Source organism: Myodes glareolus, chromosome X (genome assembly GCF_982192425.1).
Source record: "Myodes glareolus chromosome X, mMyoGla1.1, whole genome shotgun sequence".
NCBI lineage: Eukaryota > Metazoa > Chordata > Mammalia > Rodentia > Cricetidae > Myodes > Myodes glareolus.
This window is the reverse complement of record NC_142053.1, coordinates 47,220,397-47,246,770: the sequence shown is the minus strand read 5'-3', so window position 1 is coordinate 47,246,770 and position 26,374 is coordinate 47,220,397. Positions and strand designations below refer to the sequence as shown.

Sequence of the window (26,374 nt, the reverse complement as noted above, 5' to 3'; positions counted from 1 at the left end):
ACATGTTTGACTTGTTTTTTGTTGTTGTTCTTTGTTTGTTTGTTGCCATCAGACAAGTCAGTCATTCTGCAATGTAAAATGATGATTGAAATTTTTGATTTTTAAAATTTCTGAGGACCAAAGTTCTCCAGGCCTCCTTGTAGTTTTTTTTTTCCTGCAGAAACACTCTTACAGAGACTAGTTCACCTCAGTTATTAGTTCACTTCTCAAAACTTTCAGCTGTTTGATTTTAGTTCAGTCCCTAAGAATAATATGCAGCTGAACTTTATCCTCTTGGAAGAGCCCTGAAGGTCGATCATTTGCCATCAAATCCATACCACATTATCTTGACGGATTGAGAAAGATAAATTTTCTCCTGTTTTCTTCCCAACATCTTCGGCATTCTCTTAAGTTGGAAGTCACCTGTGAAAGATAAAGAAAACGACATATATGGTGGCACTGGCAAATATGTAGGTGACATCACATAGCTCAAGCACCTGTGATGTTCTAAGAAAAATCCTCAAACACATCCAGGTCAATCTAGCATCTCTCCAGCAAACCATCAACCCTTGTCGCTCTCTGGCCTAATGAGAGAGAGGCTCTGTTATCACAGGGATCCATGGCTGAAGCTTTATTAAACATTCTTATATTGGATGTGTCCATAAGAGCCCCCCAAATGGTAGTTATTGATATGTAACAAATTGAACATGAAATGCATGGAATTGTTTTAGGAGAAGAACAAAGTGCTCAGGTAAAATTACCTTTATTTTTATGAAGTTGAATTTAAAGACCTGTATTACTTAATTATATCCCACTATGTTACTAACGAGATTTCTGGAGAACTCCCTGACTATTTCACACCGAATTGTATCTGTGGACTTTAATACAATGAAATTTGTCCTTCAAGTCTCATGATGCCATTTCGTTGCTTAATTTTGCTATTGCATTTCTAGGTCCCAAGGGTGACCCTGGTCTCCCTGGTCCACCGGGACTTACAGGGCCTCCTGGACTTAAAGGAAACATTGGTGACATGGGGTTTCCTGGTGAGTGATGAAGGGTCATAGTCATTTAGTCCTATTAATACTCGCTGTCTTTTTTTTTTTCCTTTGAGACAGGGTCTCATGTAGCACAGGCTGCCATCAAGCTTGCTACATGGCTGGGGATGATCTTGAACTTAGTCCTCTTGTATCTTCCCCCAAAATACTGGGATTATAAGTACTTGACAGCATGTAATGTTTACAATGTATTAAAGATTGAACAGCTTTATGCATATGAGGTAAACACTCTGCTGACTGACCTATATCCCTACCCTCATTTTTATCCTTTTTTTTAAATCAGAAAAGATTAAATATAAAGTCTGGGTATGTATCAAAGTGATAGTATGTAAAGAGGGCTGAGATTCCTCAGGAGATGGGAGAGGAGGCAGCTAATGCTGAGAGAATAAGAGTAAGACACTCTCTAAAATAACCAATGGATAGAACTCACTACAAAAATAGTAAAAGTGACTTAATAAGGAACAGAATTTGAAGAAAGGAAAAAGTTAGAATTCACAGAGATACGTATTCCCCAGCTTCTTCCCTTCCATTAAAATTTCTTTAGAAACAGGTTGTTAAATGAACCTGTGCATGAAACTCCCTATATATACTCAGTTTGCACAAGTTTTCTAAAAGATCTTTTTGCTAAATCACATTCATCTTAGGTTTTCTGTGAATAAAGACTATTTTATTAAATATTTTACATTGCATGTTTTCAACAGGCCCTCAAGGTGCTGATGGGCCCCCTGGACCTCCTGGAGCTCCTGGACAACCTGGCTCTCCAGGGTTACCTGGCCAGAAAGGAAGTAAAGGAGATCCAGGTGTTTCAGGCATTGGTCTTCCGGGTCATCCTGGTCCAAAGGTAATCCTATTCTTCTGATTGTGTGTCTGAGAAATTGCGGCTTTTCTTGACCTGTGCTCGTTTCTGATTTTTTTACTAAACAAACTCCAGAAAGACGAGGCATATTCTGAGCAAAGAATTGTTCCTTCCATCTTATCGTAGATTATGAAGTCAAGCTGGTAGCAGGGATATATTATCTAGGGACCTATCATAGGTTTTATTCCTACGTAAAATGGGAAACAAACAGAAAGAATATCATGATTGTACATTGTTCATCTTGATTTCAAAATAGTATACAGAATAGGTATGCTAGTATTTACCTATATAGCATAGATTTAGTGTTGGCTTGAATCAGTCTGGTGGCAATGCAAGTGGTAAGAAACGGTCCAATTATGAACATAGTTCATAGGTCAAATCAGAAAAATTTGCTTATGAAATCTGAGAGAAAGGAGGTATCAAAGATGACTCTGAAATTTTTGATTTTGAAATCATGGAGGATAGGAAAGCTTTTGTAAAAAGCAAGTTTGGAGAAAAATATGAAGAATGTATTTTAATAATTGCTAATTTTCTTGCTAAAACGGGAAAGTCATCATGAGACTTAGGGATGATGGAGAGGGCTGGAGGCCTGACTTCAAGCCTTCAAAACTGTCTTCTACTTAGGAAACTCTGTAGGCCTGGGAATACAGTTCAGTACCTTCTTTTCTCAGATAAATTTCCAATTGACTCAATCTCATCGTAAGAAATTCTGTTTCTTACTCCCTGATTTAAAATTGTGTTTTTTAAACATCTTAAATTTGTTCATGTATTTTGTTTTTTATACTGGATTAATTTCAACATATAGTAGAGTGAAAAACCACCCCTATAAACCATGTCTGAATTTATAATTGAATGTGTCAGCAAACGGTTTGAATTGGGAGTTATCTATGGTGTTCTTAAAGCAAGAGGATCACTTTTAGCTTCTTTTATATGTGGCTTATAAGTATAGGTCAGTAAGATACCCATATGCACAAGAATGAAGATGACAGAAATTAGCTTTATTAGAAAGCCCTAACAGTCCAATTCAAAAATAAGCGACAGCCTTGAATAGACCCTTCTCTAAAACTCATGTACAAATAGCCATTAAATGCATGAAAAGATGTTCCACATCACTATGCAATACAGAAATGCAAATCAATTACACAATGGGATAATACTTTGTACCCATTAGGCAGATTCCATTAAAAACTATCAAACAGGGCCTTGAGATACAGCTTAGTTGGTAGAATACTTCCCTAACACTTGTGAGTGCCTGAATTTCATCTTTAACATTAACTAGGCATGATGGCACATACCTTATTATTAGTAACAATGAAAGATAGTCATCTCATCAGTCATATTAATTCAAATTTATATTGCAGTGAGATATCACTTCCCGCTCAGTAAAGTAGCCACTTCCAAGAAGCTTGGAAAGGATGTAATGAACCTGGAAGCCTTACATGTAGCTGGTGGCGAAGTAAAATGATACAACTGCCATGAAAAAAACATTTCATGATGCCTCAAAATGTTATAGCTGTCATATAACCTGGCAGTCTCACTTCTATGTATACACTCAAAAGAAGTGAGTGTGGATCTTGTCACAGAAACTAGTACTTGTATGCGAATGTTCATAGCATCGTTATTTATAATGATAAGAGTTTGGAACAAATCAAAATGTCTATCGGTGTGTGAATGGCTAAACAAATCATGCTTTATCCATACAATAGAATAGGATATGATAAGTAATAGGAAGAAAACACTGATATAACCTAGATGATTTTCCAAAATTAACCCTAAGTACAATAAGCCAGACCCAAGATACCATATTACAGGATTTTATTTATATAAAATATTCAGACTAGGCGAACTGGCATAAACAGGAGAACGAAGTGTAGTTGGAGCCCGGGGTGAGAAAAGAAATGTGGAATGACTGTTAAGGAGTGCAGGTGGGTTTTGTACATGGAAGATTAAATTTTCTAAGATTGGATTTTTATGATGGTTGTCCAACTCTGTGAATGTATGAAAAACACTGATCTGAATGACTTGTGTGCTATGGAAATGATTTCAATACATAAACACTTTGGACTATCTGGTGGGAAATCTAATGCAAGATTTCTACCTATAAACATAATGTTTTCACTTGTTTTGAAGGTAATTTCTTAATTTCTGGATGCTTTAAATTCTAGAATCCTTATATTTGATGAACAAATGGGCATTTGTTTCTTTGCACTTGGCTTTGAAGATATTTAAAATAATTGTAGACCTACATATTATGCAGCAATATGACATAGTTTGATGCTATAAGTCACATTTTCTTTGATGTTTTTGTGACAATTTGAGCCACTTTTGTCTATGCTAGCCTGGTGTTTGGAGCAATATTCTTAATAATCTTTTCTTAATTAATAAAGGATAATGTTTAATTCATCATCTTAAGTATAATGCCATGTTTTTGCTATGTTGATCACCTTTCTCATACATGTAGTAAACCCTTTGTGGTCCTGTTTGGCCTTACCAAGCACCCTTGCACTATTTTTTTAATTAATATTTCTTTATTTCTTGAAATTGAAACATTATTACATTTTCCTCCTCACTTTTCTTTCTTTCTTTCTTATTTATTTATTTATTAAAAATTTCCACCTCCTTCCCACCTCCCTTTTCCTTCCCCCTCCCCACCTCTCCCTCCCTCTCTAGTCCTAAGAACAGTCAGGGTTCCCTGCCCCGTGGGAAGTCCAAAGTCCTCCCTCCTCCATCCAAATCTATAAAGGTGAGCATCCAAACAAACCAGGCTCCCACAAAGTCAGTCCATGCAGTAGAATCAAAACCCAGTGTCATTGTCCTTGGCTTCTCAGTCAGCCTTCATTGCCAGCCACGTTCAGAGTGTCCATTTTGATCACGTGCTCCATCACTCCCAATCCAGCTGGCCTTGGTGAGCTCCCATTAGATCAGTCCCACCGTCTTAGTGGGTGGACGCACCCCTCGTGGTCCTGACTTCCTTGCTCATGTTCTCCCTCCTTCTGCTCTTCATTTGGACCTTGGGAGTGAGCTAAGTCCAGTGCTCCAATGTGGGTCTCTGTCTCTATCTCCATCCATCGCCAGATGAAGGTTCTATGGTGATATGCAAGATATTCATCAGTGGTATTATTTATCAGTTTTCCCTATTAACTTAATATTTCCTAGTTGACAGAGCAGATACATAGAAAACCTGAAGAACTAATTATAGAATCTTTCTCACTTATTTTGATACAATGTCAGTATGCTCAGTATGTTCAGACTTCATTTAAGCATGATGAGTAAGTCCCAGCAATCTGTGGTATATAATATAGTACATGTGGTTGACATTACCATTAATCTGAAAATGTTCAGAAAATTCATTTTCCATTATATGCTATTCAGATTTTGTTTGTTTGTTGGGTTGGTTTTTGTTTTGGTTTGTTTTTATATGCATTTTTTCTTTGTAACTCAGACTGTCCTGAAACTCACCAAGTAGCCCTTGAAGTCTGTAGTTTATTTCCTTAGCTCTCCCACTGCTGGAATTATAAGCATGCATCACTACACCAGCTCTTTTAACCATGTTGTTGACACACACACACACACACAACACACACACACGAGAAGGAGGAGACTGAAAATATTGGAGGTAACATGGTTTGGATTAGAGTTACATGCTTTTATCCAAACTCATCAACATGTATGCATTTAATATGTACAAATTTTGCATCAATAGTATCTAAAGTTTGCCAAAAATGTTGTTCATCCACTTTTTGTTATTTTGTTTTATCTTTTAATTGTTAATTTTATTAATGTATATTTATGAGGTGCATTTAATTTGTTTGTACATTGGGTAGATAGCTCCCCTTAAATTTTTTTGACTTTTATTGTTTAAGAATTTCATGTATGCATATATTTCTTATTAAATTCACTCCACTATTTCCTGTCAATTTTATCTGTTATTTAAAAAATAATAGTGAGTTTAGTTAGTGTTCTTTTTGTGTATGGACAAAGTGCAATTTAACAGAGTCTCAGGTGCTGCATCACTAAAGAAAGCTGACTCTCCCTCTCCCAGAGGCCACGATTGCCAATAGCTCATTTGCATAGGATGGGATGTCACTGCCCATACTCCTGGCTGGGATTTTTGTCTGACTTGGTCTTATACAGATCTTGCACATGATGTCCCAAATGCTAACGTTTATGTGGACAACTGTCCTACTGGGTCCAGAAAGCAACGTTAAATTCCTGGTTACTTTTAGCTCTTTTTGAGAAACATGGAGCCTTATTATTTATTATATTCATGAGGCCATAGTATGAGATATGTAAATATATTTTATCTATCTCCGATAAAACCATACTTTGTAAACTAAACCCTCCATTTGTCTCTTCTGTTTATTTTCTTTCTTTTTTTATAATTTTTTTAATACTTATTTATGTAGAGTGTTCTGTAATGTGTGTCTTCAGACCAGAAGAGGGCCCCAGATCTCATTATAGTTGATTGTGAGCCACAATGTGGTTCCTGGGAATGGAACTCAGGACCTCTGGAAGAGCAGCCAGTGCTCCTAACCACTGAGCCATCTCTCCAGCCCTCTTCTGTTTATTTTCTATAGTCTCTGGTAATCAGCATTTTGCTTCTAACTGTTCTGAGAAGTACTTATCTTTCTCTGCTTTTTTTCACTGAACATAAGGTGCCCTGAGTCCACCCACGTTGTCATAAATAACCTAATTTCATGCAGTTTTGGAGTGCACTATTTGTCTAGTGAACCACATTTTCTTTACCCATTTGTCTGTTGTAGGACCCTAAATAGGTTCTACATCCTGGCTGTTTTGAATAGTGCTACATTAAGCATAGGAGTGAAGGTGTCTTTTTGACACAGTGATTTTGTTTTCTTTGGTTATATAACTACAAGTGGACATGTTGGATAGCACAGAAGCCCTGTTTTAAAATGTTAGTTTAGTTAACTTTCTTTGTCTAAGGTAGAACTAGAACATTTCTTTGTAGTATCTGCTGCGGGAGTACCTTCCGCTCCTTCAGCCAATAGTTGCTGAAGTACGAGCCCACGGTGCTGTGGGAGCGCCTTCCGCTCCTTTAGCCAATAGCCACTGAAATACCAGCCCACTGGGGTGTGGTATATTTCTCTTTAAAAAAGAGCGGCAAGTCTCAGCTGGGCCTCTTGGTTCCAGTGCTTGGTTCCAGCTCCTGCTCCAGCGACTAGGCTCCTTTCCAAGAGGTTTCTTCTCTTCAAATCTAACCTTTATTAATTTTGATGGTATCCACAATTTTTCTTCTCCTGTGGAAACAAGAGCAAAAACCCTTCCCCAACGTGGCACATCTCCTGGCTTCCATTGAGAGGTCTGCACATCCTTGATATAAACCAGTTGATTTAGTTCAGCAGACTTTTCCATTATCCAATGTCTTTCTGCCACTGTTGTTCCCTTCTCCTTAGCGTTAAGAAAATTCAAGGTTAATAAGGCATTATGTAATCTATTTCTGGGGGCATTTTCCACCCCTTTCTGTTTATTTAACATATCCTTTATAGTTCGATTTGATCTTTCTATGACTGCTTGACCCAGGATTGTATGGTATACCTGTAACATGCTTAATATTATAATAAGCAAAAAATCGTTTCATTTTCCTAGATACATAAGTTGGACCATTATCTGTTTTTATTTGTGCAGGTATACCCATAATGGCCATAACTTCTAATAAATATGTGATTACTGAGTCAGCTTTTTCTGAGCTTAAAGCAGTTGACCACTGAAAGCCTGAATAAGTGTCAATGGTGTGATGTACATATTTTAATTTTCCACATTCTGCAAAGTGGAACACATCCATCTGCCAGATTTCATTCCTTTGAGTACCCTTTGGGTTAGTACCTGCAGGTAGCAGTGTTTGGTTATATAAAGAGCAAGTAGGGCATCTCTTTACAATCTCCTTAGCTTGTTGCCATGTAATGGAAAACTCTTTCTTTAAACCATTGCTATTGACGTGATGTTTTTTATGAAATTCTGTGGCCTGCAACATGCTTCCAATCAATAATTGATCAATTTCTGCATTACCTTGTGCTAGAGGACCTGGCAGACCCGTATGGGACTGGATGTGTGTTATGTACATCAGGCAAAGCCTATTCCTGATTATGTCTTGTACCTGGATAAACAATGAAGTCAACTCTGTATCATCTGGTATAAATTCAGCAGTTTCAATATGCAAGATAATTCTTTCTGCATATTGTGAATCTGTAACAATATTAAGAGGTTCTTTAAAATCCCTTAGCACCATAAGAATAGCATATAATTCTGCCTTCTGGACAGAAGTATAAGGGCTTTGTTCCACCTTACTCAATTCATCTGATTTGTAACCAGCCTTCCCTGATTTATTAGCATTGGTATAAAATGTACGGGCTCCAGTTATTGGAGCATCACATACAATTCGAGAAAGAATCCAAGAAGTTCTCTTTATAAGGTTAAGTCTACCACTTTTTGAATAGTTGCTATTAATTTCTCCCCAAAAATTAGCACAAGCCCTTTGCTATGGTTCATTGTCTTCCCATAACTTTTTTATTTCATCAGTAGTGAAAGGCACTGTAATTTCTGCTGGGTCTATACCTGCTATTTGACGAAGTCTCAGTTTACCTTTTATAATTAATTCAGAGACCTTTTCTACATAAGTTTTCATTTTTTTACTTGGTTTGTGTGGTAAAAAGATCCATTCTAAAATAGTATCTTCCCTCTGCATTAAAATTCCCTTAGGAGAAATTCTGGAAGGCAATATGACTAGAATGCAACTGAGATTTGGATCCACCCTATCTACATGTGCCTCCTGTAATTTTTCCTCAACCATCGTCAGTTCCTTTTCTGCTTCAGCCATTAATTCTCTGGGACTATTCAAATCTTTGTCACCATCTAAGGTTTTGTTTAAATGAATTATTAGATCAGGTGTTATCCCAAAAGCCAGTTGTAGACTGGAAATGTCTCCTAACAATCTCTGAAAATCATTAAGAGTCCGTAACCGGTCTCTCCTAATTTGTGCCTTTTGTGTCCTAATTTTCTGTAAACCTATTCTGTAACCTAGGTAATTAACAGAATCTCCTCTTTGAATCTTTTCAGGAGCAATTTGTAATCCCCATTTAGGCAAAATTATCTTTACTTCCTCAAACATTCTTTCTAAAGTATCTATGTTTGAACTGGGTACCAAAATGTCATCCATGTAATGGTATATTATAGATTTGGAGAATTGCTTACGTATTATTTCCAATGGCTGACTTACAAAGTATTGACACAGGCTGGGGCTATTGAGCATTCCCTGTGGGAGGACAGTCCACTGGTATCTCCTAGTAGGCTGGGAGTTATTATAAGTAGGCACTGTGAAGGCAAATTTTTCTCTATCCTTTTCTTGTAATGGTATGGTAAAGAAGCAATCCTTCAAGTCAATAACTATAAGAGGCCATTCTTTGGGTAACAGAGAAGGTAGAGGAAGTCCAGACTGTAGAGGGCCCATAGGCTGAATTACTTTGTTGACAGCCCTTAGATCTGTCACCATTCTCCATTTGCCAGATTTCTTTTTTACAACAAACACAGGAGAATTCCAAGGGCTAGTTGACTCCTCAATATGTCGAGCATCTAATTGATCCTGTACCAATTGTTCTAAAGCCTGTAATTTATCTTCAGCTAAAGGCCATTGTTTAACCCATATTGGCTTTTCAGTTAGCCATTTTAAAGGTAGGGTTGTAGGTACCTCTAAAGGTTTGTTAGTTGTTTTATGTTCTTGTAAAAAAAAAAAGAGGGGGAAGTGATGCGGGAGAATTCTCTGTATTCTGTCAATCATGTTTTAAATAAACGCTGATTGGCCAGGCAGGAGGTGTAGGTGGGAAAACCAGATAGGAAGTGGAAATGATGCAAGAAGAGCAGGAGAATTCTGGGAAGGAGGAAGTTGATTCCTCCCACTCCCACCCAGATTACCAAAGCAGCAGGATGTGAGCTGCCCCACTGAAAAAGGTACTGAGCCACATGGCTAACATAGATCAGAAAAATGGGTTAATCAAGATGTGAGCATTAGCCAGTAAGAAGCCAGACCTAATGGGCCAATCAGCATTATAACTTATAGAGATCTTCTGTGTGGTTGATTTTACTTTGGGACTAAACAGCTGTGGGAACAGGACAGGACAAAAACCCCAACAAGCAGGCCCAGTCCTTCATGTTACAAGTATCCTTCATCCCCATGTGTGGATAGGGTTATAAAATGAATCATCAAATAAGGACTACAACTTCCTACTGATGGGCTGCCATTTTATGTTTAATGTTGCTACTTAGCAGAATATGGGGTTTGTCCTATCCAATCAAACATTTTCAGATCATTGTTTTCATTTTTTCCCAGTAGCATTGCTTCTTCAATTTTACAGTTTCAGTCAGGAAAACAAAGATTAGCTTTTCCATTAACTTTGATGCAGTTTATAAAATAAGACAAACTACAAATATATTTGGGGGGTCATAGGTTGTAGCCTGGAAGATAAGATGCTAATATTGTTAAGATATAGTAAAGACTGACTATAACCAACATACTTAGCTTGCCAATTTGAATTTTAGCAACAGAACAGATACTAAATGGAGTTTCTAGTCTACATGGTGTATGTGATACAACACAGTGACCTTACAATCAATTCTAGTATCAGTCTTGTTAAAAAAAAATGTACTATGTTTGCAAGATTGTTGCTCAGGGGTAAATTTGGCTCATTTTGGTTTGATATGCTTCATTTTCAAGATTCTTACCAAAGTTGAGTATAGAATAAATGTAAATATTTGCTAAAAGTGCAAACAGACTTGAATTTTGCATTCTTGTGGTGATGTATGAGATTCCTGGTTTGATCTTTTGATTTGTCTGAATCAAAAGATTTGTCTAAATTCTCTCCTCTTTAAGGCTTGTCTTTTCTGAAAACCATAGTTTCCCTCTGTAAATGTATGAATAATAAAATGTCAAATAAAACTTAAGCTACTAAATTGTAATTCATTTCAGAAGTCCTTATAAAATATTTAAAATTTACTTGCCATGAGATTAATAAAAACTGTATTGAGGGACAGAGGTAATACAGCTTAGAGATTGGTATCATTTGTGGAATTTAACATACTTTATTTATCATAAATAATCGGAAATATGCTGGATTCCTTCAGGTTTCCCATAACAGAATATTAGAATTTCTTTCTATGTTTTATTTTGTAATATAAATGTAATTCATTCATAAATAATGAAGGCCAGGCTAGGATGAAACTAGGCACTTGCCTAGTTTATCTGCATAAACATCTAATGTGGGTAATGTGGGATCAATTCAAGCCAAGTTGTTATGAGATACCCATTATATGCCCCCAAATGGGCTATGTATTTGATTCATAAGGGGTCAGAAAAAAATGCATACATCCTCAGCCCAAGATTCTTAACTATTGAGAAAAAAATGTAAGGAAGTGGGACACTATTTTCAAAACCTAATAGCATAATATAGAAACACACAAGACTTAAATATCAGGTCTTATTCACACAGGCAAGCCTAAGAAGGAGACATTCTGTAGGTGATATTGGGCACGACCATGCTGTTAAAGAGATCATGTTCCTCAGGAGCAGAGAATGAGTACCGTGGGAGACTCTTAGAATTATTGTACACTGTTTTCATCAGTATTGGGGAAAAGTTTTAAAACTGTTAAAGTGGATAGGAATTCTTCTAAGAATGTATTGAAAGAAATATAATGTAAATAATTTATTGCGGAAAATAACAAGATGTATAGTGCCTATGGCCACAAAGATACTTCAAATAAAATTCAAGAGTTATAATTTGCATATACAAAATTGTTATAGTCATAAAAGAATATAACCCTATCCTGATAGCACATGTGTATCCAATCTTTTCATATTGTGACATGAAATTGTCATCTATAAAGTTCATGGTCAAGTACTGCACAACAAAGTTCCCAAACAATGCAAAGGTCTTATAATGTTAATATCATTTTTTAAAAACATTGTGTTGCACCACATTCATAGCTCTCTTTGGCTGCATGCTACTTGTAAGCCATGTAAGCTACTTGTCAAGAATAATGTCATGAAAGAAACAGACTATTAGATATTCACTGAAGAATTTGTAGATTGTTCATGGTAAGATAAAAATTAGCCTTTTTCATTAGAACCTAGTGTAGCTATTGACTTAATATAAGCTATGAATTGATTAAATTATTAAGAATGATAATTTCAAGTTCTGAAGTTAAAATTTAGATCGCGTCACTTGCTAGCTGCATCACTAGAGCATGCTGATGTTCTTGCCTTTCTAATAGGATTGGTAAGGATTAACGAGATGTAGCATAGGAATAGCGTGAGCTCCAGAGACTGACAGATCTCAGATCAAATCTTAATTCTGCCACTCACTAAAGACCTTAGGCTCCTGACTTCTCTGAGATTTGCTCTTCACACTTATCAATGGGAATGACAGATGTAACTCACCAGGCTGTTGTGATGATTAAGGGAAGCAATTTGTATAAAGCACTTAGCAGAGTTTCTGGCATATAGTAAAAACCCTATAAATAATATTTTATTCATATACGATCAGCATCACAAAGAGACTTTAGTTTTGTCTTTTCATTCATGTTTTCAGGGTGAACCTGGTCTGCCTGGATATCCAGGAAACCCAGGTATCAAAGGTTCTGTGGGAGATATTGGCCTTCCTGGATTACCAGGAAGCCCTGGAGCGAAAGGGCAGCCAGGCCTTCCTGGATTCCCAGGTAGGTGTTCTTTTCCTTAGTATTCCTTCTCCCTCTCCTTTCTTTCCCACCCTAACTAGTATTGGAAGCAACTTCTTATTTCCCAGACTTGCATCCTGTACTGGTTAGCAACACAGTCTCAAAGTAGAACTTTACCTTTCTCTGCCCACCTGCCTTTCTGTATGAAATGAGTAGAAGAAAAAGAGTGCTCATGACTCAGCAGGACAACAGCCTGTGGGCAGAGACACTTGTTTGGTGGAGCAGTTTTTAATCTTTGACTGCTAGCCAAAAATCAATTCCGAGGCTTTAGTAGTTTTGCAGGTGATAATATACTCTGCCAGGCTCTGGCCTGCTGCTGAATCTCTTAGAACAGTGGACGCAGACGCACAGCTGGTAGCTGTTGGGAGGACAATTACGCTGTTCATTCAGGTGACGAGAACTGAGTCAAGCAAAGAGACGTAGCACTATAGTCCAGTGGATAGCCTGGCCTAGGTATTTGTTATTTCATGCTTCTGTGTAATTTTTAGTTTGGCTTCTGGATTTCACAGTGGTATAGATGAGCCTTTGGTTATGTTTTCTTGACCTTTTAATGGAAGCATTCCTGTCTCTGGAAGAGTTTCTGCCAGTGTATATACTTATGAATCCACCACACACCAAAATCAAAATACTATTTCCATTTACCCACACCACTCTTCACCCTCCCGACACTTCATCCTGTGATAACTATTATCATCACTTCTAGTACCATCAGATAATTTTGCACATACGGAATTTCACATAAGTGCAATCATACTTTATGTATCCAGTGGTTCTCCACCTTCCTTATGCTGCGACCCTTTAATACAGTTCCTCATGTTGTGGTGACTCCTACCATAAAATTATTTCCTTGCTACTTCATAACTGTAATTTTGCTATTGTTGTGAATTGCAATATAAATATAAATATCTGATATACGGGATATCTAATATGCAACTCTGGGAGGGGTCACGGCTCACAGGTTGAGAACCACTGTATTATATCATTGTGCATGATTTCTTTGATTAATCATTATGTCTAAGATTCACTAATCGTGTTGCACATGTCAGTTATTTCTTGTCATTGCTGTGTAATAATTGAAAGTTTGTTTCACAATCAATTATGTATTCTATAGTTGATGGACTATTTGGTATTTATGATTTAAAACTATTATTAAAATGAATTTAATATTCTTTTATATATCTTTGATGGAAATATGCTCTGATTTCTCTTAAACAGTTAAAATTTCTGCAGGCATTGAGCTTAAATCCTCCTCCCCTCTATATTAGTTATGTGGAATGGTAAATTAGTTTGGAACTGTACATTTTTCATGTAGCATGAATCTTTAAATGTTTGTCATAAAATTTGTGCACTGGACTGGTTGAGCTATTTTAAAGAGGAACTTTTGTGTAACTTTGATTTTATTTTTGAAGACCCAGGGCTTTTCAAAATGGACTGTTGAGAGACTATTTTGAAAATGTGAGAAAAACCAAAGCTTCAGCAGCGGCTTATTTGTGATTTTCCCCTCTAGACTTAATAAGGGAGAAAAGGTTATGGATTCATTTCGTAACAGGAATCCTTCTACAGAATTTTTAATGTACTAATTTAAAAAATGACTTTTAGTTCTTTTCATCTGATTCCTGAAGCCTTGTTACTTGCTAACTCTACAAGGGGACTTTTAAAGGTCTTGTGATTTTTTTTCAGGATGTTCATATTTTTATCAAATACTGAAGGAGTTATAATTTAACAAGCCATAAATAAAAATGCTAATAATATCAAATAATTGCTTAAAACTCAAAATTGAGTTATCAATACTGTATATGACCAGAACAGGAAGATGTGTGTTCAGTAATCTAAGGAAGAAAGACTAGATACACAGAAAGACAGACAGTCAGGCAGATAGACAGATAGAAAGAATACATACATACTAGATAGATAGATAGATAGATAGATAGATAGGTAGATAGATAGAGACTACAACCTTCTTTTGTTGTGTGTATGTATATATGTATGTATGTATGTGTGTGTGTGTGTGTGTGTGTAGGTATTTTCCCCTGTAAACACAAAATGATGTCGTAGCTTATCTCAGTTTTGAAATACACTGGAACTTTCCTTTAGTACATTGTGCCGTAACTTGGAGTATATTCCATGAGTCTACCCCAAATTCTCCTCAAGAAACTGTAGACACCAGAAGGACCAGGCATGCACAGGGGCCACACCTTCTAAACCTCCCCAAACGATACTACTAACTGGGAATCAAGTTAGTGGTGCCAGAGCCTATGAGGGAGATACACATTCAAGTCACTACACGAGTCATTCATTGGATTTTATGAATCGTTGAAAATTAGCTAGTACTTTACTTTCTATTCAGTTTTTATTCTCATTGTTGACTTTTTTAAACTTTATTTTATATACATTGATGTGAAGGTGTCAGATCCCCTGGAACTGGATTTTCAGACAGTTGTGAGCTGCCATGTGGGTGCTGGGAATTGAACCTGGGTCCTCGGGAAGAGCAATCAGTGCTCTTAACCGTTGAGTCACCACTCCAGCCCCTCTTTTGTTGACTTTTAATCCCTACCTCTCTACACTATTTTAAATGACTATTTTCTAGACATTCCAACACTTTTATTTTCACATACTAAAACAATATTATACCTTTTCATATGTAATATATTATTTTCAGGGTCTTTGTGACTATCTTCATGTATTTCATTTTTATGTGCATGATTAATCTTATAATTAATTGCTATTATCACTTTTTAATTGTTAGTGACAGAACACACGAATTTCTGCATGCTAGGCAAGTGCTCTACCACTGAGTTTTTTCTCTAACTTTATCTCTGCTTTAAGCTGTCTATTGAACTCTAAATAATTGATTATAGTAAGGAGAACTGATTTTTTCCATGTACCTATATATTTTCAATTTGAATTGTTCTACATTGTTTTATATTACAGTTTCATTTGGTATTATTTTCTAGAGCCTGATTTACTTTCAAATATCATTTATTATGAAGTGACTGCTGGAGACAAATTATCTCACATTTACCAGAAAATGTCTTTACCTTCATTGTAAGAAAATTTTAGCTCAGTGGGGCTTGGGTTCTAGAGTTTGAATCCTAGGGCTTTGGCATGCTTAGGAAACACTGTACACTGAGCCACATTCCTAGCAGCTAGAAATCTTTGACATTTTCCCCCTTCATCACTGAGTATTTTCTACTATTTCTTGATCTGAACATGTGTCCTGGTAATAAATCATTGCTTTTAAATCATCTCCCCTGCATGTTATATCCTGCTTTTTTGTGGATACACTTCCATTTCCAGTATCATTTTCAAAGATATGTTTCTGTGGTGTGTGCATGTGTGATTGTGTATCTGGTGCCAAGGAAGACAAAACAGGGCTTCCTATCACTAGAGTTACAGGTTATTGTGAGGCTGTGAGCTTGTGTGCTTAGGGGAGTAATAGGAACTGAATTCTGGTCGTCTGGATGTGCACTGTTCCATGTTACCCACTGGACCATCTCTCCACCTGCTATCACTATCTCTAATGTGTTTCATTCTCTCATGGTGGGTTGTCTTTGTTTTTCTTTTTCCTTTTTCTTTTTCTTTTCTTTTTTTACTGTTATTCCTCAATCGATAAGATTATTACTTTGGAAGAACTTTAGGAAATTTCAGCTATTTGTTCTTCATGTAGTTCTTTCAGAATTTCTTCCCCACTCTTTTGGAGTACATTTATAGTAGTAATAGGTTATTCCATATTGTATCACTGGCTGTGGAGGTTTTGGGTTTTTTTTTTTTACCTTTTTTACGTTATTTTTGTGTGTGTATGTCTGTCTGTCTCTCTGTGTCTGTGTCTGTCTCTCTGTCTCTCTGTCTCTCTCTCTCTCTCTCTCTCTCTCTCTGTGTGTGTGTGTGTGTGTGTGTGTGAAAACACATATTTGGAGATCAAGAAACAACCTGAGGTAATGAATTCTCTTCTTTTGCCATGTGGAGTTTGAGGATCACATTAAGATTATCAAACTTAAGTTGCAAAGCTGTTATTAATTATCTTCATGTTTACCAATTCATTTTTTCTGATTATTCTATATGCTGTTAATATCCACAAGAAAATTAGATTTCCATTTTCTTTTTAATGGTTACCACATTTCTCCAGAATCTGACCATTTTCTTCACTCATTGTATACATTTTTATCTGCAAATTTTTTTTCTTGATAATTTTTTTGGTGCTGCAATGAGCCCAGGAAAGCACATATGCCCACTTTTCCTCTGAACTATATAATCAGTTGCCATGGCTCTAGGTTCTTGACCACATTAAAAATATTTGTTTTAAAGAAGTTTTCTACTTATTTTAATATTCTAACAATACAGGTATCTAGTTCTGTTATTCTTTTCTACTGTTTAAGATTCACATTCATTCATATCATTTGTTATGTGCTGTCTGAGTTACTTTTCTATTGTGCTGATAAAATACCAGCTCACATCTCCTACATAATTATGAGGCACAAAGAGAACTGACTGGGATGGATGTGAACTTCTGAAACCTCAAGGCTCACCCCTACTGATACATCTTCTCCAACCAGGCCACAACTTCTAATGCAAACACTTCAACCAACTGCTGACCATGAGTCTATGGAGGCCATGCTCTTTCAAACTATGATGTGCACTGAATGCTATAAATTGTGTGTGTGTGTGTGTGTGTGTGTGTGTGTGTGTGTGTGTATTAGAGATTCCAGATTCTTTTAAATTTCTTGGTAAAATGCCAAAAATTCCCTGGGCAGTGGTGGCACATGCCTTTAATCCCAAGACTCAGGAGGCAGAGACAGGCAAATCTCTGTAATCTACAGACTGAGTAAGCTCCAGGACAGTCAGGCCAGAGCTACACAGAGAAATCCTGTCTCAAAAAAAAAACAACAAAAAAAGAGTTGAATATTCTAGAAGGGCATTCAATTACTTAAGAATCAACTTGATCCTACATTGATGGATGTTTTAGACCTTATCACAATTTTAACAAAGTATTTTTAATGTCTGTTTCTTGCAAACAATAGAACTTTCTGTAAGAAAATTTAAATAGCTAAGTAGATTAACATAATTATATACATAATATATGTACTACATAATAACAAACTGAGTAGAAACTATTTTTTTTATTTTTTAAATTTTTAAATGTTAGTTGACAGCAGAGTGGTTCATCAATTCAAAATGACAAACAATTTTTCAAAAACATAGGGATATTGGCTTAGGGGTTAAGAACACTGTTTGCTCTTGTAGCAGACCCATCAATTCACAGAACCTGCATATCGGCTCACAACCATCTGTAAGTCCAGCTCCAGGGCATTGGACAACCTTTTCTGAACTCCAAGGGCAATAGGTATACATGTGGTACACATACATACATGCAGGCAAAAACAGTTATATACATAAAATAAAATAAGTCAAAAAAGAAAAAAAAGTTAAGAAATTAATTCTGAAATGGAAAGGGCATGGCATATTTGAAATAATACTGAAAAAGAAAAAGCTGCATTGAAAAACTTGGTTGGTGGGCTGGCACTCCCTGATCTCAAGGGAGGCAGTAATTAAGGTGGTATGGTACTTGAATAAAGATTAATAAGTGTATTCGTATAAGAAAACATAGAACATAGAAAAAGACACATGTTATGCAATAAAATGACCTGAATAAAGGTTCCAAATAAATCCAACAGGGAAAGTAAAGGCTCTTAGCTAAAGGTTGCTTGATGTTTTGGCTGTGAGCCTAGCCTTAAATGGCTGAGCCATTTCTGTGGCCCTCCATGATGGTGCGTACTCATTCGTAAGTGGATATTAGCTATAAAAGAGAGGATAACTATGCTGCAATCCAGAGAGAATAGGTAACAAGGAGGGTTCATGGGGGATGCCCAGATCTCCCTGGGAAGGGGAAATAGAAGAGATTTTTTTTTTCAGTGTACTGACAGTGTGTGGGGATGGAAACATGAGCAATTAGGTTGGGGGTGGAAGGGGAGAGTACTGAAAAGAGACTACTGGAAAGGGGGGCATTCCTGGGTCAGGTAAAACCTTAGTGCAAGGGAATCTCCCAGGAATCTACAAGGATGACCCCAGCTAATACTCCTAGCAATAGTAGATACATAGCATGAACTGCCCATCTCCTGTGACCAGATTGGCCTAGCCCAATTGTCATCAGAGAGGCTTCATCCAGCAACTGATGGAAATAGATGCAGAGATCCACAGCCAAACATTAAGCAGAGTTCGGGAAATCCTACATAAGAGGGGGAGAAAGGATTGTAGGAGCCAGAGTGGTAAGGACACCTCTGAAAGTTCTCACAAATCAGCTAACTGGGGCTCATAAGAGCTCGCAGAGATGGAACCAAAAACCAGGGAGCCTGCATGGAACTGACCTAGGTACTCTGCATATATGTTACCATTATATAGCTTGGTTCTGTTGTGGGACTCCTAAAAGTGGGAGCAGGGGCTGTCTCTGACCCTTTTACTGGCTTTTGGGAACCTGTTCCTCATACTGGGTCGCCTTGCCCCTGAGGAGGTGTTTGGTCTTATTGTAACTTGATATGCCATGTTCTGTTGATACTCATAGGAACGAAGGAAGCAGGCTTGGATTGGGGGTGGGAACAAAAGGAAGGTGGGGGAAGGACTGAGAGGAGAGGAGGGAGGGAAACTGTAGCCAGGATGTAAAATAAATAAATAAAATTATAAAAAGTACAAAGACAATAAAATCAAATGAAGATAATTGATAGATTTAATTTAAACAAAATTTAAAACATTATTCATCAAGGAAGGCCCTTAGAAAAATAAGCAGGAAAGCTACAGGTTTAAAACTATTGGCACATTGAACAACCTGAAACCTGGCATAAATAACTCCTATAAATTAATAGGAAGAAGTATAATCCAAATTTTAAAAACGAGGAAAACTTTGAAGTGGTAATTTCACAAAATAATACATGCTGATAGCCAGTTAGCATATGAAAAGGTGACCAATGTCATTAACCATAGAAGTAAACACATTAAAATCACATGGTCACATGGCTAACACTGGGATTGTTTTTTTTTAATAATTGATATTGCAACATAGATTGATGTAGATCTGGAACAACTGATTTTCTCATATACTGCTGTTCTATGTCTAAAATAGCTCTTCAGTGGTTTTTAATAATGCACAAATCAAATCTCACTCTGACTCAGAAACTCCACTCTTTACCATTTACTCAAGATGAAGACATATCTCTACAAATAAAGCTATGTAAAATGTCCCTAGTTACTTTGTTACTTATACCTGAAACCTGCCAACAAATCATGTCCAACAACAGATGGCTGGATTTAAAAGCAAGTATTGAATGAAGTGCTAAAAATTTTATTACCAGTAGAATATTTCTGTAGTTACCTTGATATTTATGAATATATAATAATATTGACTCCTATCAAATTAGTTGAAAATTATCCAGCAATCATCAACATCTTTTGCATTCATTTTGGTCTTTATTATTTCAATACTAGTACTCTAAATTTAAGCTTAAATTGTAGCTCATAAAGCAATGTGTTTCTTTTGTTAATTGTTAAACTGGGCTTTTTATTCTAGGAACCCCGGGGCTTCCTGGGCCAAAAGGTATGAGTGGTCCTCCTGGTAACCCTGGCCTTCCAGGAGAACCTGGTCCTGTAGGTAAGCATAAAAGATGTCATTCTTTAAGACTAAGGTTTTTCATAGTCAATGTATGGAGGTCAAAACTTGTTCTGCTGTGAGCATTTTCAAGAAAAAGAAAGGTGGTACTCATCTGATTATCATTGCATAACTGAATAAATAACTTCTCATTTAAAAATTGCCAAATTGAGCTCGGCAGTGGTGGCGCACACCTTTAATCCCAGCACTCAGGAGGCAGAGGCAGGCAGATCTCTTTGAGTTCGAGGCCTGTCAAGTCTACAAGAGCTAGTTCCAGGACAGGAACTATCAAAGCTACACACAAAAAAACTTGCCTCAAGAAACAAAACCAAACAAAACAAAACTATATCTCTAGTAGGCATTATTGTTTAGGCTCACATTTTCTAAGAAGAGTAATTCTCTCAAGAAGGGTAAGTTCTAGCAGTATTTTTTACTTAATGACTTTTAAAGGAAATCCCTTGTCTTCTCTATGCCTATGAAGCACACATTTTCTCTTGAATATTTTGAAGTAATATTAAAATCATAAAAATGTTTTAGATAATGAGTTATTAGATCATTCCTATGGTCATCACTTCCTTCCTTTGTTTATTTTTTATTCTGGAAGATATTATGATTTAGGCCAGGCAGTTGTGATGCACACCTTTAATCCCAGAACTTGAGACACAGAGGAAGGTAGATTTCTGTAAGTTCGAGGCCAGCCTGGTCTACAGAGCTGGTTCCAAGACAGCTAGGGCTACACAGAGAAACCTTGTCCTGAAAAAAAAAAAGATTTCATTATTTCAAGGAGTAATTCAGAAGCACTTTAATATTTTGTTTTTTTTATGCGAGTGTGCATTGTGAATGTATGTGCTCAAGAGACTACAGATGTCACACCGCTGGAGTTGGAATTACAGGTGGTTGTGAGCCACTTGGCTTGGGTGTTTGGACTAAATCTCAAGTCCTCTGTAAGAACAGCAAGCTCTCTTAACAGCTGAGCCATCTCTACAGCACACTTTGTTGCTTTTTGTTTGTTTTTTCCTTTGTTTTTTCCAGACAGGTTTTCTCCATGTAGTCCTTACTGTCATGGAACTCACTTTGTAGACCAAGCTGACCCCAAACTCACAGAGATCCTCCTGCCTCTCTCTCCCCAGTGCTGGGATTAAAGGTGTGTACCACCTCACCTGGCTCTACTTTGTTAGTTTTAGAGAAAATTGTTTGCCACATTAATATGAAGATGGGGAAGGATGTGGAAGGAAGTTAAAAGGGTCAATATAATCTGTTGTACTATTCTTTAGGTGGTGGAGGGCGTCCTGGGCCGCCAGGACCTCCTGGTGAAAAAGGCAAGCCAGGTCAAGATGGCATTCCTGGACCAGCAGGACAGAAGGGAGAACCAGGTGTTATAGCTTTTCATATTTTTCTAATTTTATAATTTTCTCCTTGTCTACTCTGATTAGTCTTTTCATAGCTACAGGAAAACTCTGTCTTCCTTATTATCTTCTAAGGTATCACACATTTCCCACTTTCAAATTAACTTCTTCTTCCTTGGCATCCTGAAGATACTAGGTAATGTTTGTTGAACAGGTTGCTTTTCCCTAAAGAAAAAAAAAATTAAATATTGTCCAGTTGCTTTTCCAACAAGAACTGACCCAGAAATTTTTAAATTTCTCTTTCTTTGTTCAATCTGTACTTTATGTATTTTTATCTAAGTATACAAAGTATTCCTGACAGTCACCAGAAGTAGAGTGTGCGTGAATATGGTTTTCATTTTTTCAAAATGGCTGGGGATTGGCTTCAGGTCATCAGTCTTGGTGGCAAGTGCCTTTACTTCCTGAGCCATCTTGCCAGCTCTGTAGTTTTTCCTTTTTAGTGCAACTGGCAAATATCAAGTAACGATATAGAGTGATAACTTAAAGAGTAAGCCCATACCCGTGTCCAAAAATGTTTGTCTGTTTTTTCTATATGTGTGAGTGCTTTGCCTGGATATATGTATATGTAGTATGTGCATGCCTTTCTGTCCTTAGAGGCCAGAAGAAGGTGCTAAATCCCCTAGGAGTTACAGATGGTTGTGAACCGCTGTTGTGTGGAATGGGAGAATCAAATTCAGTTCCTCTGCAGTAGCAGCAAGTTCCCTTAACTGCTGAGCTGAAGCTCTATAGTTTTCTTACCTTAGAATTGCTCTGTGTTAGAAGTCAGTCTTCTGGGGCTAGGCATGTAACTCAGTGGTAAAGCATGTTTCTAACATGCACCCCCTAGGTTCTGTCTGTACCACAAGAAAAGAAGGGGTGGGAAGGACCGAAGAAAAGGAAGGGAGTGAGAGAAAGGGGATCAGGAGAGAGGAAATTTAAAAAAAATTAATCTTCAGCATGTTTGATATACATAACACATATTATAAACCTCAACAGTTACCTATTTGAAATTGTTTCTATTTTGTACCCTAACAGGTCAACCAGGTTTTGGAATCCCAGGACCTCCTGGACTCCCAGGACTTTCTGGTAAACCTTAACAAAACAAGTAATATCTACCTGGACAATGAAAATATTCCCCAGTCCATTTATTTTTCTATCTCTACCATTTACTATTATAAAATGCATCTGAATATTCAAAAAACCTAAAGCTCAATTTACCTTTATAATATTTCTCAATGCTACTGAATATAAAGTGCCATGTTAACAAAAATAACATCCTTATGGAAAATTCAATAAATAGCCTTTCAATCCTGTCATAAATGCTGAGGACGTACAGAAAAAAGGTGAAAATTGTAGGAAATTTAGAAGTTTCCATTTATCAAGAAAACCAGTCTTTTTTCTCTGTAAAAACAGTGTCAGAGTAACAAACAAGACAATTCCATAGAAATATGTGCCAATAATAGAAATGGTTCTTGAAAACTGATCTAAGAGCTAAGCATGATGGCCTATATCTGAGGCTGAGGCAAGAGGATCGTACGTTGTATTCCACCCTTGAATAGCCAGGATTTCCAGTCAGCTCTGCCACATGGCAAGATCTGATGTGGGAGAGGGAATAGGCATGTCTAGATATATATCTGTCTTCTTTCTCCAAATGTAATCTTATAACAAGCACACTAAATAGTTAACATAAATTTGAATAATTGCAGATTTGTATGTTGATATTCATAAAAGTTTTTCTCAAACTAAAATTATATCTCCTTAAAATTTTAGTATTCTTTTCATGAAAAGTGTTGCTTTAATTTGCTACTGTTTTATGGCTCTTAAGTATTAGTGTTTTATAATAAAATGTCAAGAGCAGATTGTCTAGATTGTGATTATAAACCTTTAACATCATGGTCTGAATATAATAGCAGCCATTGAATTTCATTACTCTCGAAATTAGACCCAAAGTGTTTAACAGTTTTTATATCCATCTTGAACCAATTCTTGAAGATACTTAATGCTTTCTGTATTTTGTCTATTTTATTTTGCTCATAACTAATGGTCATGTGATCATTGTTCTATGTCCTAATACAAAGGATACCGTTTAGGATGCTGGCATTATTTCTACATTGCTAATAAGTACTTTTGGTGACAGATATATGGTTTTAATAAAGAGATTATATTTTGCATGCGTTTGAAATAAAATCATCCTAGTGAATTTCATTAGCTTATCAAATATATGACTTAAAGACCATCTTATACTTAGCATTCAATATTTTTTTTAAAAAAAGCAAAATCAGTATTTATAAACATTACAAGGAAAAACACAAGAAACACATACACAAGCTCCATAAAATCTGTCAAGTAAGTAACATTCTGGGTATTTTGAAGTGTTTCTTACATGAATATTTAAACTTTGTCATGAATTGTTCTAATGAACACATGAGTTGATTACTCCCTTATGTAAATAATCCTACAATAAAAATATTAAAATTAAAGTAAGGTATATTTACAATTACTTCATATGTTAAAGTTATAAAATATTTATTTTATGCAGAAAATTTAAGCATAACTATTTAAAATATATCTCCTTGCAGATTATAAGGAATCTTATTCACCTTAGTAATGCAATTCAACCTATAGAGTGAAAATGAATATCCAAACTGAAGCAAGTACAATATAAATTCATTTTGCTCAAACATTAACAAGTATTAGAATCCTATCTACATCAGGGGAATGTAGCATTGCTACTGAAAATATTGCAAATGTCATGATACAGTAGATAAATATTAGAATTTATTTGCTCTAGCTAAAGATGTGATTCACAGAGTTACCTTGGTCATGGTGTTGGTCATGTCAATAGAAAAGTAACTAAAGCAACTTTCTCAAGAGAATTTACTTGCAAATATAGATAAGTGTTAGACAAAAAGATAGACCCACATACAAATCAGAAATCAGAGATTTGTGTTTGATAAAAAGTTGCATATCATTAGTCTATCATATATATGTGTATTTGTTTTCCATTTCTTACAACTAGCCATAAATAGTACTTCATAATTGTTATAATAATTTTCTCTTTTTGGATAAAGAATAATATTTTATATATTCTTTGTTGATGGCACATATATGTATGTTTAATTCTATAAATCACATATATGTATACAGATAGTAACTTTACAGAATGCTGCAATTTGTGACATCAAAGCATAACATTAAAAATTTTTGATGTGAATATCACAAATAAATAATTCTATGAAATAAAAATATGAATACAAAAAGCACAATCTTGTATACATAGTGCTGATCTACAGTGCTGCTTCAACTATATAACATGTGAACACTATGCATATTTAGTAGTTACTTTGCTTCAGATACTGAATTTCTATTCTTTTTGATATTATTAGTTCATGAACTGATGCTCTTGCCATGTCCAGGGAAGCCTTAGTGGATATGGACATTACTTGGGTCAATAAAAAGTATTGTGTAAGATAGTATGCTGATAAAAAGGATGATTGTTACTTTAGGTTTATTAAATGCATTACTTATTTCTGATATTTTCAACTTATAATATGTTTATTAGGACCTTTCCCAATTTTATGTTGAAGAGCATCTGTATAACTATACAATATATTCACAAAATCTACAGCATATATATTCAGATTCTTAGCTTCAACACTGATGAATTTTTCCTTGAGATTTTCTGTATTAAATTTTATTGCTGGAAAATTATATAACATGTTCCAATACATAAGGAGTACATAAACTCACTACTAGCTATCAGTAGTATGTAATCTGTCTCTGAAATATTTACAAGATCAAAAAATTTTGTCTTCTCAAGTTGCCAAATAATTTCTTTAAATCCCTTTTTAAGTTCATATATTCAATAGAAATTTAACTAAAATTCAGTGTTTAGTGATTGCTTAAGAATCTTCTAGAAGGAAAGTGCAGCAATTTACCCCACAAGAAATACTTCACTCTAAACTGTACTTTATTCTTAACAGAGATTATTACTACCTATGTGAATTTTTTGAACCTTTATCAATTCTCACTCATTTCAATGACACCTAATCATTACTGAAGGGAAAATAATAAAATATAGGAAACTTCAGATAATTTTTGTGAACATCTATATTTACAAGTAAATTCTCTTAGCATTCAATATTGTTTACTATATCCCTAATTTTATTTCTACAGGTCAAAAGGGTGATGGAGGATCACCTGGCATTCCAGGAAATCCTGGTCTTCCAGGTTCAAAGGGTGAACCAGGCTTTCAGGGATTCCCTGGTATGCCAGGTCCCCCAGGTCCTCCTGGTTCTCCTGGTCCGGCTTTGGAAGGTCCAAAAGGAAACCCTGGGCCTCAAGGCCCTCCTGGGAGACCAGGTATGATCATGTGGTACAGAAAATGGTCTGTTTACCAGTTCGTGTAGTTCATTTTGCTGGCAGGTTATTCTGTTTTAAGGGTTTTAGAATTTGTCACATGAGAACTCCTTGTAAGAAAAGAGCTTGGTTCATACCTAGCTCATTCTAATATACGTGTTCTTTTCAGTGATGCTTATATTTTTTTACTCAAAATTCAAGTGCAATAAAAACAACTTGAATGAAAAACAACAAACTGGCGGTTATGTTAGTATTGTTATTAATGATAAAAGTATATTAATAACCTGGCATCAAAATGCAATGTGTATTTTTTAATGTAAGCTTCTCAGCATGTCATCACAGAAATCATTCTAGTGATCACCAAATA

General features: G+C 36.0%; 1 protein-coding gene across 2 annotated transcripts in view; it reads left to right on the top strand.

The window, feature by feature from the left end:
* Positions 1-26,374, top strand: part of Col4a5 (collagen type IV alpha 5 chain) — a 193,164-nt gene that overhangs the window by 143,680 nt on the left and 23,110 nt on the right. The window contains exons 35-41 of one of the 2 annotated variants that reach the window (XM_087903202.1): positions 933-1,022; positions 1,736-1,875; positions 12,486-12,559; positions 20,205-20,266; positions 21,538-21,636; positions 22,684-22,734; positions 25,825-26,010. In XM_087903202.1, the coding sequence (XP_087759328.1) occupies positions 933-1,022; positions 1,736-1,875; positions 12,486-12,559; positions 20,205-20,266; positions 21,538-21,636; positions 22,684-22,734; positions 25,825-26,010 (702 nt within the window). Of the gene's footprint in view, positions 1-932; positions 1,023-1,735; positions 1,876-12,485; positions 12,613-20,185; positions 20,267-21,537; positions 21,637-22,683; positions 22,735-25,824; positions 26,011-26,374 lie in introns of both variants that reach the window. The other variant, XM_048428518.3, reaches the window with a different exon arrangement.